The following is a 15,248-nucleotide window of genomic DNA, read 5'->3' as shown; positions in this document are numbered from 1 at the left end:
TAACCTAAGATTTGCCACTGAATGCCAATGTGGCATGTGAGTATCATGCGAGTATCAGCTGCATGTACTGCACACTTCTGTGTAGGTATGCTAAGTATTTTTTTCTCTTATTCTTTCTATTGAGCCTGTGTGGCAGCTTGAACTAGCCTTTGTCCTGTTATGAGGAATGCTGGTCTGAAAGTGCAGCCCCCTTGTAGCAAGAGTTGATCATTAATTTTTATTTGAGAAAAGCCCATATTTAAGTACATACAAATTAGCAAAAAAGTAAGAGAGGCATTGTTGAGAACAAAAGATTTAAAAAAATTAAGATTGCGTATCAAATATGTTGTCATTTCTGACTTGTTTCCTCCACTTCCCCCTCAGGAACATGTATTCTGGGTGGTGTCATTAAACACACTATTCATACTTGTCTTTGGTAAGTGACTATATTTTCAGTTATTTCAGGATAATTGCTATACATATGGGTAGTATCCAGTGTTATTCCTGGTTAGAGTAGGCTCATTGAAATTAATGGGGCTTATTAGGCATGACTAACTTAACCTCTGTTCATTTCAATGGGTCTGCTCTAAGTAGGGCTAACATTGGGTACTACCCTATGGGTCCAAATTAGAGTAGAGTTAGATGGGTTTTAAGCATCAGTTCTGTAATCTTGTCAAGAAAAGAAAATTTGATTTTCTTTTGAAGTAGTTGCCACAGTTCATTTGCACGTTCCCAGAAATCAAACTAAAAGTTTAGTCACCAAGGTTGGACCTGGAACTGTCCTAGGGTAGCTCATCACATGACTTGCAGAGCCTAATTTGAATGTCTACAGAACCCACCTCCCCCACTTCATCTTGGCAATCTGAACATGGAGATACTGTGACTTCACTATCAAGTCAGTTTCCCCCAATTCTTTCTCCCCCAAACCTGATTTTTGTAACATCTTGTCTGATAAAGAGATCAAGAGTTCTCAAAAGCTTGCACATATTTGTTATCTTTTGGTTGGCTTAATAAAGGCATTACATTAATACAGATTTTGGAATTTTTCTTATGGTCAACATAGCTACCTTTGGGTTTTTTATGATAAACATGATTAAGGGAAAGCAAAAGCTTCTGAACCCATCTTCCCAGCTGTGCTGGAGGAGGAGGGGAGGGTGGGAGTGCATGAGTCTGAGATTCACTGTGGGTCGTTCCTGCTCTTGCATATTACACAAGAGCGACTTGCACACATGGCCAATGTTCATACAGCAGACTGAACTGGTTAAACACAGAAATATTTCTACCCCTTTCGCAAGCTGTTGAAAAATGAGCCACATAATAGAGTTGTCAAAATGAGCCATTTACATTACTTTTTCTCTTTTTCTCCTAGCATTTTGTCCCTATCACATTGGTCACTTCTCTATTGTTGGGCTGGGCTTTGAAGAATATGTAAGTATTTGCATTTTGTGAGTTCAGAATGAAAATTTGAGTACAGTTTTAGTAATATAATAAATTTGCTTGCCTGCTTGCTAGCAGTGAGGGTGGGCCTCTTCCCCATCTGGCAAGTGCTCCTGTGCTTCTGTCAAAAGCCTTCCTTGTGGAAGAGAAATCACTCTCCACTCCCCCTCCCCAACTTCTCTATGGAGTAAAGGAGAGATGGTGTTTCTCACATGAATTGGGCTTGTGCAGAAATTACCAGCAGAATCTCCACTGAGAACTTGGGGAAGGAAAGGATGAGTGATGCTTTACTGTCCTGTCTGTTCCTGCAAAAGTCCCGCTTGTGAGGGAGAGGCCGACCACTCATTTTCTCCAACACAGGGCTTTTGAAGAAAGCACCAGTAGCGCTTTGCTGCTGCTGCCACTTCCCACAAAAGCTCAGCAGGGAGGGAGAGAAATCACCACTCCTTGAAAGGAAGAGCCAAGCTAAAATGTATGGACCCCTGCCATGGAATATGGAATCCTACATCATGCTTGAATCTTACCTTTTAAACCATATTTGATTTTTGAAATTCCTGGTTTTACTCCTTTTATCTCAAGTAATTATCTTATGCTAGATTTTTGTAATGGTGGCCTACAGGGCAAACTTAAGCGGGGGCGGGAGCAATGAGACAGACCTATTATCTTATCCTCAGCCCTGCCAGCTCAAACAAGCCAGGGTATAAGGTGATGTGGAGTTTTCTTTTTTCCCTGGTGGAGCAAGGTTTTTAAGCATCTCCCTCCATTGCAAGCAATGAGGGGGATTTTGCTGCACCAGCTCCAGGCTGGCATAGCTAAGGGCCCAGTTCCTGGGGCCCTTTGGGGGGATCCATGGGGTTTTAGATGCAGTTGGTCCAGCACCCTGTTTCAAAACCTTATGCTTGCTACTGCCAGTGGAAGAACTGTCAGTAGTGCCTTTCCATTCATGGGTGGAAAGGGACCTCCAGGGCAGACAGAGTCCCCCCTTTCTGGCAGTGCTCTCTGCTGGTGAAGGTGCTCACTCCGGGCTTTAGGATTGCACTATCTGTGTATGTTGGGATTTTGTTAATCCTTCATAGATCTCTGTTTAAATTTGTGATTGATCCATGGTAGTTTAATATGTATGTAGTGTTTAGCTAAGTAAATTAATGAAATATTTGGATGGTCTGTGACTTAATAATGAAGATGTTTTGCAAGCAGCAATACATTTGGCAGTCATAAGTGGTATTAAAATGTACCCGGACTATTTAGGAATGAAATAAAAATGTAATAGGAAATTCTAATATTGATGTATACAGTGCCATCAATATACATGGTACTTGACTCAGCTTTATAAGCAACAAACACAGATTTGTGCCCCAAGGAGTAAACAGTCCATGTTTTTCTGTTTTTTTCAGGTTCAGGCATCTCACTTTGAAGGCCTAATCACAACAATAGTTGGCTATGTCCTGCTGGCAGTCTCATTAATTGTTTGTCATGTATCCTTTCATAAGTACCGACTTGCTATTTTATTCAGTATTTGATTTATGAATGGTCACTATAAGTACATTGTTCTAAGACTTAGCAGGATTTTTCTTTTTTTATCCCTGTTGAGGAAAACCTGTGTGCAGATGGTACAGACACACCATTGGGAATCTCTTAGTTGCCCTTAAGATGTTAGGATGAGGCTGCAGGATTGCTCCATCCAGCTCCTTCTTGTTAAAGCACAAATTCCTTCTGCTCTTCCCCAGTTGGCCTTAACTACATTTGTTACATTGGCACCAGCAGTAACCACCATTACACTTACCAGCATGCACTCTTAGGAAAGCTTTTACACCAGTTTCAAATCCTGGTTTCAAATATTGGTAGAGAAGGAACTCTTGTTAGCTTTAACCGTGGGTAACGTTGGTGTTGATGTAACAGTTAAGGGTGGGAGAAAACTTGCTGCAGAGAGAGGAAAGTCTGGGTGGAGGAAGTGTGCATTCCTGTTGCCCATTCCTGATTTCTTAATGGTAGTGAAGGGATCCCCAGCATTATATTTGCACTGGCCATATGTGTTTACAGGGAATATCTGTTAAACTGTGCTTAATCTGTATCACTAGATAATTGAAAATTAGCTTCCTGCTGAGAAGAAACAGTGTTCTACTGCTGCAATTCTGTGTGCATTTACTTTAACTCAATAGGATTTACTTTCAAATAAACTTTTATGTGATAAGGCTGTGAGTCTACAGTTACATGCTAATCGATTCATTTAACAAAACCTGTTTCTAGGTCTGAGATTGCAATATATCCTGCTGTGCTTTGAAAACAGAGTCCTTTCTCCTTACCTATCCTTCTAGCATCTATTTGTGTGGGGTTCTCACTTAGCTTGCAACTAAATGGCTGAATTGACAAGTAGATTTGAGAACCTTACGTTGTGATTTAAAGCTTGAGTAAATGTAGCTTCCCCAGTATTTAAATGTCCCCAAATGTCCTATCCCCTTTTAGAAGCATCACACAGGCAAATGTATCACCGCAGTGTTAAAAAAATACTTTCTTTTCAACTGATTTCCTGCTTACAAACTTCCTGTTAGCTGATACTTTTTCCTATGAACTTCTCCTACCCTATTGCCACAAAACAACATTTCACTAAGGAGTATTTGCATTTCCTTGACCATATTATATAGGGCTTGGCCGCACTTGTAAAATTTCAGAGATCACGTCGCTTGCTTGGAGTGTGCTATATAGTTGTTAAGGTACTCTAGTCTTTAAAAGCAAGTACGTTTACTAAAATGAAGCCATATTCAATAGTTGTTCTACATGTACAAAACAAAACCTTTGTCTTTTTCCTGCTGCAGGTGTCATTGTTAGTGGTGGTAGAAATAGGTGTTTTCCCTCTCATCTGTGGCTGGTGGCTGGACATATGTTCTTTGGTAAGATTCGTATTTATTGGGGGACAACTGTTTTATACTACGTTCTAAAGAAGGGGTGGGCAACATGTAGCTTGTGGACTGCATGCAGCCCCCTCCCCCTGCCATTTTTGTAGCCCCTGCTGCTGCTGAATTTTCAGGCGCAGCAGCAAAAATGACAGTGATTTTTCAAGGAAACAAGGCACCCAGGCAAAATTGCTTTGTTTTTTGCCCCTGCAGCAAATTTGGCAGCAATTTTGGCAGTGGGGTTTGGGTGCAGCTCCCAGGCATGGCCCACCCCTGTTTTAAAAGGAACAACCAATAAAGAGGAGGGTTGCTTATATTGGTAAAATGGAAAAAAAATAATGCATCGCTGTGCACAAGTATGTTCTGACTAGTAAGAGATTAAGGGTGCAATACTATGCATGTTTAGAGAGAAAAAAATTCCAGGGCTGGCTGGAGATTGCTGGGAGTTGTAGGACTTTTTCTGACTAAACTTGTAGGATTACACCGTAAGGCCTTTAGAAGGGCATAGGATTGCACCCTAAGGCCTATAAAACCCTTTAAGCAAGGATTAGCTTGATTTGTTGACAACCTGATTTTCTCTACACAATGGAAGATGGAGGATTATTTCTTAATGTCCTTGTACTAAAGACAATTCATTTTAAAATCTACAGTCCTGTGCTGAAAAAGATGGTTTTATATCAGTGTTCTACAAAATCCTTTTACAGAGCACTGGGTGTCTTTATTACATAAGGACTTGGGAAGGGGCTCAGTGTTTTTTCATGATGACTAAACTTCATTGTTTTGTAAGTGTAAAAGCTGATGCGATTTTACTTGAATCAACAGTGGAAAAACATGTCTGTTTCCTGTATTACCTTTTTCATAGGAAATGTTTGATGCTACTTTGAAGGACAGAGAGTTGAGCTTTCAGTCTGCCCCTGGCACTACAATGTTCTTACACTGGCTAGTGGGAATGGTATATGTCTTCTACTTTGCATCCTTCATACTCTTGCTGAGAGAGGTAAGCATTGACTAGAGTATGATTTCCTGAAAGCACACTGAAAAACTGTGGGTGTTGAATGGTTAACTTTTCTCTCATTTGTTTTTTTTTTTTTTTGCATAAAGCTATGTCTACTAGCCTTTGAAATATGTTACTTTAATTTGGAAACTACTTTTTAGGTGTCAGCTGTATCATTTCCACAACAAATGGTTAGGGATGGAGCATAATACTGAATTGCAAGGTGTGCTGGCTTTAAATATATATGCTTATCGTATTGCAGTATACTAGAGAACAGGAACATGGTTGCTGCAATTGCAGATTTAATTATTTAACAAATTTTTACCCGGCTCTTCAGACAAAAAGGTTCCCAGAGCAGCTTATATAAAATACATTTTAAAAGTCCTTGCCTGTAGGCTTCCAGTCTAAAAAGACATGACACAGAAAGAAAAGGGGATGAGGAGGGAAGAGGAAAACAAGGAACCTCAGGGACCAGTTCTTAAAAGTTATATAGGAGTTCATATAATGATTAGCTGGAATGGAAGCCGTTCAGGGAGAAGAGGAACCAAATGGAGTTTCTGTCTCAGCAGAGCCAGTGAATTTTATACGAGTTTCAAAAGGGCATAAATTGTATGTGAGGACAGGCAATAGATCTGGCTGCTGGATGGGCAGCTGAAGGGAACTGTGTCTTCATTCATTTCATTCATTTATTGTATTTCTATATTGCCCCATAGCCGAAGGTCTCTGGGCGGTTTACAAAAATTAAAAACCATTAAAATACATTATATAAAATATAAAACCATTCACATAATAACATAGAACAAACAACACAACAGCAACAGATATTTAAAACAAAACAATCAGCCAGAGACAGTCAAGAGACTCATTATATGCTGCCAAATGCCTGAGAGAAGAGGGCAGTTTTAACCTGGCGCTGAAAAGATTACCATGTTGGTGCCAGGTGGGCCTTGTCAGTGAGATTATTCCACAAATGAGGAGCCACCCCGAGAAGGCCCTCTCCCTTGTTGCCATACTCCGAGCCTCCTGGAAGAGGCCTTAGATGCAGAGTGTAGCGTGTGGTTCGGTTCGTGCCAGGAGAGACGTTCTGTCAGGTACTGTGGTCCTGGGCCATATAGGGCTTTATAGGTCAAAACCAGCACTTTGAATTGGGCTCAGAAGTATATAGGGAGCCAGACCTATATATGTTCAGACCTTCTGGTCCCTGTTATCAGTCTGGCTGCCGCATTTTGCACAAGCTGGAGCTCCTGAGCCATCTTCAAAGGCAGCCCCACGTAGAGCACATTGCAGTAATCTAACTTGGAGGTTACCAGAGCATAGATAACTGAAGCCAGGTTATCCCTGTCCAGATAGGGGCATAGCTGGGTCATCAGCCGAAGTTGGTAGAAGGCACACCATGCCACTGAGGCTACTTGAGCCTCAGGTGACAAAGATGGCTCCAGGACGACCCCCAAGCTGCAAACCTGTGCCTTCAGGGGGAGTGCAATGCCATCCAGAACAGGTTGAGCACCCTCCATCCAGTCAGGAGAACCACCCACTAACAGCATCTCAGTCTTGTCTGGATTGAGTTTCAGTATAGTAACCCTCATCCAGTCTGTTGTTGCTGCCAGGCACCAACTTAGCACATCCACATCCTCACCTGAAGAAGATGAAAAGGAGAAATAGAACTGCATGTCATCAGCATACTGATGACAACATACTCCAAAACTTTGGATGTCTGCACTCAATGGTTTCATGTAGATGTTGAATAACATGGGGGACAGAACTGATCCCTGTGGAACCCCATACTGGAGAATCCATGGGGCCGAACAATATTCCTCAAGTACCACCTTCTGGAGCTGACCCTCCAAGTAGGAGCGAAACCACTGCAGTACAGTGCCTCCCACTCCCAGCTCAGACAGTCATCCCTTAGGATACCATGGTCAATGGTATTGAAAGCCACTGAAAGATCAAGGAGGATCAACAAGGTCACACTCCCCCTGTCTCTCTCCTGACATAGGTCATCAAAGATGGTGACCAAGGCTGTTTCCGTGCCCAAATCTGGCCTGAACGTTGACTGAAATGGATCTAGATAATCAGTCTCATCCAAGAGTGTCTGGAGCTGGTTGGCAACCACCCACTCAGGAACCTTGCCCAGGAAAGGAACATTTGCCGCTGGCCTAAAATTATTAAGATTTTCCAGGTCCAGGGAGGGTTTCTTTAGGAGTGGTCTCACCACTGCTTCTTTGAGGCAGCCCAGGACCACTCCCTCTCACAAGGAGACATTTGTCACCTTCCTGGCCCAGCCAGTTTTCCTTCCCTGCCAGTTTTTATAAGCCAAGAGGGGCAAGGATCTAATACAGAAGTGGTTCCATGAATCAGCTCAATCACCTTGTCAGCATCCTTGAGCTGTACCAACTGAAACTCATCCAAGAAAGCTGGACAAGGCCGTGCTCTGGACACCTCACCAGATTCACCTGCTGTAAGACTGGATTCTAAGTCCGGTGGATGCAGGAGATTTTATCCTAGAAGTGCCTAGCAAGTGAATTACAGCGAGCCTCAGATGGGTCTACAGTCTCCTTAGGGCCAGCATGTAATAGGCCACAGGTGATCCTGAAAAGTTCCTCTGGGTGGCATATGGAAGACTGAATGGAGGCAGCAAAATGTTTCTTTGCCGCCCTCACTGCCCCGTGTGTACCTTACCATAGGCAGACACCAGAGTTCAATTGCACCCACTAGGAGTTCTTCTCCATCTGTACTCAAGCCATCTCCTATTTTGTTTCATTGCTCTCAGCTCTGGGGTATACCATGGAGCTGTATGAGCTCTACTTAGGAGAGGGCGCTCAGGAGCAATCATGTCAACTGTCCGGGTCATTTCTGCATTCCACAGATCAATCAGGGTTTTGGCATGAGAGCCAGCCATATCAGCTGGAAAGCTCCCCAGAGACCTCTGGAAACCATCTGAATCCATTAGCCTCTGTGGGAGGACCATCTTAATATGTCCTCCACCATTGCAGAGGGCAAAAGCTGCCATAAGTCTAAACTCAGCAGGCAATGATCTGACCATGACAGAGGGACTGAAGCAAAGGCCCCCTCTTTCAGATCACCATCTCCCTGTCCAGTTGAGAAAACCAAGTCTAGCATATGCCTTGCTATACGCATTGGGCCAATGACATATTGGGACATTCCCATGGTTGTTGAGCTGAGGGCACCTGACAAGGTGCCCTCAGCATGAATGTTGCGATCCCCCAGAACCAATAGTCTGAGAGATCTCAACAATGCACCTGAGACCACCTCTGTCAGCTCAGCTAGGGATTCTGTTGAGCAACAGGGTGGGCGGTACACTAACAGAATCCCCAGTCTGTCCTGCTGGTCCAGCACAAGGTGCAAACACACCAGACCAGTAATCACATGAGCAGGGAGCCTGCAGAGGGAGATGGAGCTCCTATAGACCACAGCAGCCCCCCCCTCCCGGGCCCTCAAGCCTACCCTGATGTTGACCCAAGTACCCTGATGGGCAGAGTTGAGAGAGAGACCAACTCCTCCTTCCTCACCCACCCAGGTCTCAGTTACGCATGCCAGATCGGCCGCCTCATCCACTATTAAATCATGGATAAGGGAGATCTTATTCTGAACCGATTTGGCATTTAACAGCAGCATCTGGAGGCTTGAGGGCAGGCTGCCTGCAGGTGAGGGGAGGGCGGAATATGACAGAGCCATTAACTCTCTGGGCCATGTTCCCCTAAATTGGGTAGCCCTCCTCCCAATACCATATCTCCCTTGATCCGTAAGCACACTAATTGGGCCCCCCTCGAGTCTCCCGATTTGGCCCCATACCCTCTCTCCCAGGCACATAACAATTTTTTGTTGGAGAAACAGCTAACCCCACAGATAAAGCTGCAAAGTCAATCAGCAAAGTCTTGCTGTACCATGGCCCGCTGTGGAAGAAAATACATTGCACAGTAGACTGTGGGGCATGATTCTTGCTCCTGGGAGCTGGATATGAGCCTTCTATGTATTTCTGCATATACAAACCATCTGCACTCTGCCGTTGGTGTACCACTGGCGAGTGGAGAGAAATGTGTTCAGCAAGCCATGGAAGGGAGGGGGGAATTCATGGCATGAATGGGAAGGAGGGAGCACAAGAGCCTGCAGCACATTCCCAATCTCCCCACTGATCTAAGTGGCTGTGATCAGTGGTACACATACCCTGCTCACATGTCTGCTCCACTGCCATAATACCCTGTACTCAGACCCTCATCACCTCCCAAAATATGGTTCCCTGAAGATATTATGCCTTCAGTCCCCCTTATCAAAATCCCTACCAGTTTTTGATCCTGTTGGACACAATTCAGCACCTCCTTCTACACTTGAGCAGGGGGTTGGACTCGATGGTCTTATAGGCCCCTTCCAACCCTATGATTCCCCCCCCTCCTTCAGTATATTGTCTCAAATTCCATCTATCGATCCGCTGGAAAGTAATTCTCCCCCCAGCAATTTCACTTTAGTCAGTATGCAAAAATAGCTCACTTGATTCAGCTGCCAGTCCAGTTGGTGTCTGTATATGGAATGGGAAGAGGGGGTGTCATCTTCTTTACTGCATGCAGCAAAATGTTTTGGGCAAGGCCTGCCTGTAGGCCATATTGAAAATCAATGGGAAGACGTTCAGGTTTCTAAAATAAATATTAAATTATTGGAAAAAATAATGTTTTATCATTCAAATATCAACCTGTTTACACTTTCCTTTCAAGAGTTAATTTTCCTTTTCAGGTCCTGAGACCTGGCGTCCTTTGGTTTCTGAGGAATTTAAATGATCCAGACTTTAATCCAGTTCAAGAAATGATTCACTTGCCTATTTATAGACATCTCAGGAGGTTTATTTTATCAGTGGTAAGGGCATATTTCCAGTTTCTATCCATATTCTGCTACCAGGAAAGACTTTAAGGCCTAGGAAAAGTAGTCCATAGACCAGGAAAATAATAATTTAAATGTTATTCAGAAGTGAGTGTGTAGGTTATTTTTTCTGGGGAAGAGAACTTATCCTATGATCACTTGAATTACTGGCAAACATACAATCATACATAATAAATAATCCTCTCATTAAAACAAAACATTTTCTAAGCAGATGTAGTCCCAAGATAATTTGGTTCTTTGGGTTAAAAAAAATCCTAACTGTGCCCCCAGTTGACAACATCCTGTCCCAAATCAGCTTTTTCTAACAAATTTTTTGTTTAGCAGATAGGATCAAACATGTGGGGGTGGGTAAGAATGGAAGTAAGTGTGAGGGAAGCAAAAGGTAGCTAGTGAGGAATTAAGGTTGCTAGTGAGGAATGTGAAGGTACACCAGCAATAGAATGAAAAATGCAGGTTGTAATGTTGGAGCACACTGTACTTCAGAAGAGGAAAATGGTTAATTTCTGATAAGGTTATGTGTATGAGATTGCAGAGAAGCTAAATGAATTATTTTCATCTGTCTACACTGCAGAAGATAAAGGACAGATATCTGTGCCTGAGCTGATGTTTTCAGGAAGGGAGTTTGAGAAACTAAGGAAAATAGTGGTGATGAAAGATGAAGTTCTCAACCTTATTGATAAATTGAAAGCAAATAAATCACTGGGCCCAGATGGTATCCATCCTAGAGTTCTCAAAGAACTCAAATATAAAATTGCTGAGCTTCTGACCAAAATATGCAACATGTCCCTAAGATCAGTCTCTGTTCCAGAGGGTTGGAAGATGGCCAGTGTAACACCAATTTTCAAAAAGGGATCCGGGGGGATCCAGGAAATTACAGGGGATCCAGGCCGGTTACCTTAATGTCTGTTCTGGGTAAATTGGTTGAAGGCATTATTAAAGATAAAATTAGTAAGCGTATAGAAGGACAAGCCCTGCTGAAAAAGAATCAGCACGGCTTCCACAAAGGTAAGTCTTGTCTCACTAACCTTTTAGAGTTCTTTGAGCATGACAATAAACATGTAGACAGGGGTGATCCAGTAGACATTGTTTACTTAGACTTCCAAAAGACTTTTGACAAAGTCCCTCACCAACAACTCCTGAGCAAACTTAGCAGTCATGGAATAAGAGGAGAGGTCCTCTTATGGATCAGTAACTGGTTAAAGGAGAGAAAGCAGAGAATAAGAATAAAATGGTAAATTCCCCCAACGGAGGGAAGTAAATAGTGGGGTCCCACAGGGATCTGTATTAGGTCCAATGGTTTTCAACCTGTTCTTAAATTATCTGGACTCAGGAGTGAGCAGGGAAGTGGCCAAGTTTGCTGATGACACCAAATTATTTAGGGTGATTAAAATAGGAAGGGATTGTGAAGAGCTCCAGAAGGATCTCTCCAAACTGGGAAAATGGGCATCTAAATGGCAAATACGGTTCAATGTAAGCAAGTGTAAAGTGATGCACGTTGGGGCAAAAAATCCCAACTTCAAGTATAGCCTGGTGACAGACCAGGAAAATAATCTTGGGGTTGTGGTGGACAGCTCGATGAAGGTGTCAACCCAGTGTGCGGCTGCTGTAAAAAAGGCAAACTCCATGTTAAGCATAATTAGAAAAGAAACTGAGAATAAAACTAATCCAATATCATACTTCTGTTGTTGTTCAGTCGTTAAGTTGTGTCCGACTCTTCGTGACCCCATGGACCATAGCACGCCAGGCCTTCCTGTCCTGCGCTCTCTCCCGGAGTGTGCTCAAGTCCATATTCATTGCATCGGTGATGCTATCTAGCCATCTCATCCTCTGCCGTCCCCTTCTCCTTTTGCCTTCAGTCTTTCCCAGGATCAGGGTCTTTTCCAGAGAGTTTTCTCTTCGCATTAGGTGGCCAAAATATTTGAGCTTCAGTATCTGTCCTTCCAATGAGCACTCAGGGTTGATTTCCTTTAGGATGGACTGATTTGACCTCCTTGCAGTCCAGGAGACTCGTAAGTCTTCTCCAGCACCACAGTTCAAAAGCATCGATTCTTCGACACTCAGCCTTCCTTATAGTCCAGCTCTCACAGCCATACGTTGCTACTGAGAAAACCATAACTTTGATTATATGAACCTTTGTTGGCAAGGTGATGTCTTTGCTTCTGACTATGCTGTCTAGGTTTGCCATAGCTTTCCTCCCAAGGAGCAAGCGTCTTTTAATTTCATGGCTACAGTCACCGTCTGCGGTGAACTTGGAGCCCAAGAAAATAACATCTGTCACTGCTTCCATTTCTTCTCCTTCTATATGCCAGGAAGTGATGGGGCCAGATGCTATGATTTTAGTTATTTTTAATGTTGAGTTTCAAACCAGCTTTTGCACTCTCCACTTTCACCCTCAACAAGAGGCTCTTGAGATCCTCTTTGCTTTCTGCCATTAGGGTGGTATCATCTGCGTATCGGAGGTTGTTGATAATTCTCCCGGCAATCTTAATTCTGACCTGTGATTCATCCAACCCGGCGTTTCTCATGATTCTCTTTGCATTAGGTGGCCAAAATATTTGAGCTTCAGCTCAATATCACACTGATATCATACTGCCCCTATACAAATACTGTGTCCAGTTCTGGTCACCACATCTAAAAAAAAATATTGTAGAACTGGAAAAAGTGCAGAAAAGGGCAACTAAAATGATCAAGGGGCTGTAGCATCTCCTCTATGAGAGAAGGTTACAACAGCTGGGATTATTTAGCTTGGAAAAAAGGAGGGTAAGGGGAGACATGATAGAGGTGTACACAATTATGCATGGTGTGAAGAATGTGGATAGGGAGACATTTTTCTCCCTCTCTCAAAATACTAGAACCTGGGGTCATCCCATGAAGCTGATTGGTGGGAGATTCAGGACAGATAAAAGGAAGTACTTCTTCACACAGCACATAATTAAACTATGGAATTCGCTACCACAGGATGTAGTGATGGCCACCAATTTGAATGGCTTTAAAAGGGGGTTGGACAAATTCCTGGAGGAAATGGCTATCAGTAGCTACTAGTCTTGATGGCCATGTGCTACCTCCAATACCAGAAGCAGTGAGCCTGTGTACACCAGTTGCTGGGGAGCATCGTTGAGAGGGTGCTGTTCTGCTCGTGTCCTGCTTGTGGCTTCTTGGTCACCAGCTGGTTGGCCACTGTGTGAACAGAATGCTGGACTAGATGGCACCTTGGTGTGATCCAGCATGGCTCTTCTTATGTTCTTATGTGTGTTTTTTAGTGCCAGGTGCACAAGCATTGCTACTGAAGCATGAAAGTTGGAACAATTTCTGTTCCCCCTCTGTTGTAATTGGTATGAACAAAAATGTGAACTGGGTCTGTCACTTGTTACTGTTTTTTTAAATAATATATGCAACATTCCTAATGAAGTGCTTTGGTTTCACATATTTGTCTGAAGGTTTAAAATGTAACTGCTTCAGTTTTGTTATGTATCTCAAATTTAGAGCTTATATATTCTAAGCAGAAATAATTATTCAACCTAAATAAACATTCTTGCTTCATTTTTAAATTTTGTGCAAAAAGAATTTGACATAGGCGTTCTGTGAAATAGATAATCCATAATTTTAGATTAGATTTAGATAATCCACATTTAGATAATCCACATTTTAGGTACTTACCGTTGCCATTTCACACATTACATTTGGCTGCTTGTTTTTCTCTTTTACACTTTTTGTTAGCAGTTTCCCTACACCAAGGGTGGGCAACTTGTGATCTTCCATATGTTTTGGCCTGCAGCTCACATGATCCCTCATCATTGGCTATGCTGGCTAGGGCTGATGAGAGTTGTAGACCAAAACATCTGGAAGGCCTGAAGTTGCCCACCCCTGCCCTACACTGTGACCAAGAAAATGAGAGTTCTGCTGCATCAGCTTTTTTGATCAAGGAACCTTCAAAATATGCCTTCAGTATCAGAGTTGTAGCTAAACTGTTTTGCTGGCTCAGAAATTGTTGCTTATGCAAGTAGACCACTTGTGCCAACCGGAAAGACAAAATAAATAATCAAGACAGTGTCTTCATTCAGACGATTCTCAAAACCACGGGGGGACTGTAAATGAGCTGCAGGACTGTTCACTCCCTTCTGATTCCTGTCCAGTGGTAACCATGGCTTGCCATGACATCTGAATCAGTAAGCTCTGGCTGGCATTTGTTCTTCCAACAAGAATCATACAGCCTGGGTAGAAGTGGTGTAAACTGGAATGGAAGCCATGCACAAGAGGGGAGGAGGGAGCTCCTGTCTTGTTCATGATCCTCCAAACCACTGTATGAATCATGCTAGTATATGAACAGACCTTATCTTAAGACCATAGGTAGGAAAGCTTTTACAAAGTATCTTACTTGTTGCAGATTGTCTTCGGGTCAATTGTCTTGCTCATGCTTTGGCTTCCTATACGAATTATTAAATATCTGCTGCCTCATTTTCTTCCATATAATGTAATGCTCTACAGGTAAGATGAATTACTTTCTGAAATATTTTCTGTCTTCCATAATTTGCTAACTCTTTGACTACAAATGCATTTTGTATACTTACTTGAAATGAACTGCTGCCTGTGGATTTGCGAACTTCTGTTAAACAGTGGCTTTGTTTGGATCTTGTGCTAAACTATAGCTGAGCATTACATGAATGAGCCTTGGGCTCATGAGCTCCTCATCCCCCTCCTCCTTCTTCTTCCAAGGAGGATATTGGAAGCTTTTGCTTCAGTTTTAAACTAACCATAGTTAATCTTAACTACCGTTTATGGAAACAATCCAACTTCAAACTATGGTTTGGAATTCTGGCTTGTTTCCCTAAACCATAGCTAAGATTAACCACAGTTTTAGGGTTGGAAATAATGATAAACCACAGGTAGTTGAAAACAGAATGAATACTTGATGTCCTCGTGGCTACGTGAGGGGAGAGAGCACAAGTCTCATAGTTTCGCATTACATCTGAGTCAGATCAGTATATTTTCATTAAAAGCCTCTTCTTAAAACCCAAGGTGTTTCTACATTTGTGAAGGTTGAACGTATCATTTATGGG

At 42.7% G+C, this 15,248-nt stretch overlaps 1 protein-coding gene across 9 annotated transcripts in view; it reads left to right on the top strand.

The window, feature by feature from the left end:
- Positions 1-15,248, top strand: part of MARCHF6 (membrane associated ring-CH-type finger 6) — a 65,575-nt gene that overhangs the window by 28,401 nt on the left and 21,926 nt on the right. For 6 of the 9 annotated variants that reach the window (XR_014790304.1, XM_084850591.1, XM_084850596.1 and 3 more), the window contains 8 exons: positions 364-415; positions 1,349-1,407; positions 2,811-2,891; positions 4,059-4,127; positions 4,230-4,304; positions 5,170-5,304; positions 10,048-10,167; positions 14,576-14,676. Coding sequence is in view for 8 of the 9 variants with exons in the window: in XM_084850591.1 (XP_084706717.1) it covers positions 364-415; positions 1,349-1,407; positions 2,811-2,891; positions 4,059-4,127; positions 4,230-4,304; positions 5,170-5,304; positions 10,048-10,167; positions 14,576-14,676 (692 nt within the window). In the remaining variant the exon portion in view is untranslated. The remainder of the gene's footprint in view (positions 1-363; positions 416-1,348; positions 1,408-2,810; positions 2,892-4,058; positions 4,128-4,229; positions 4,305-5,169; positions 5,305-10,047; positions 10,168-14,575; positions 14,677-15,248) is intronic. The other 3 variants (XM_084850594.1, XM_084850593.1, XM_084850592.1) reach the window with 1 other exon arrangement.

Source organism: Heloderma suspectum, chromosome 4 (assembly GCF_057233095.1).
Source record: "Heloderma suspectum isolate Gila_16-S chromosome 4, 16-S_ref, whole genome shotgun sequence".
In the NCBI taxonomy this organism is placed as follows: domain Eukaryota; kingdom Metazoa; phylum Chordata; class Lepidosauria; order Squamata; family Helodermatidae; genus Heloderma; species Heloderma suspectum.
The sequence above is the reverse complement of the archived record's forward strand: the minus strand, read 5'-3'. Positions and strand labels throughout refer to the sequence as shown.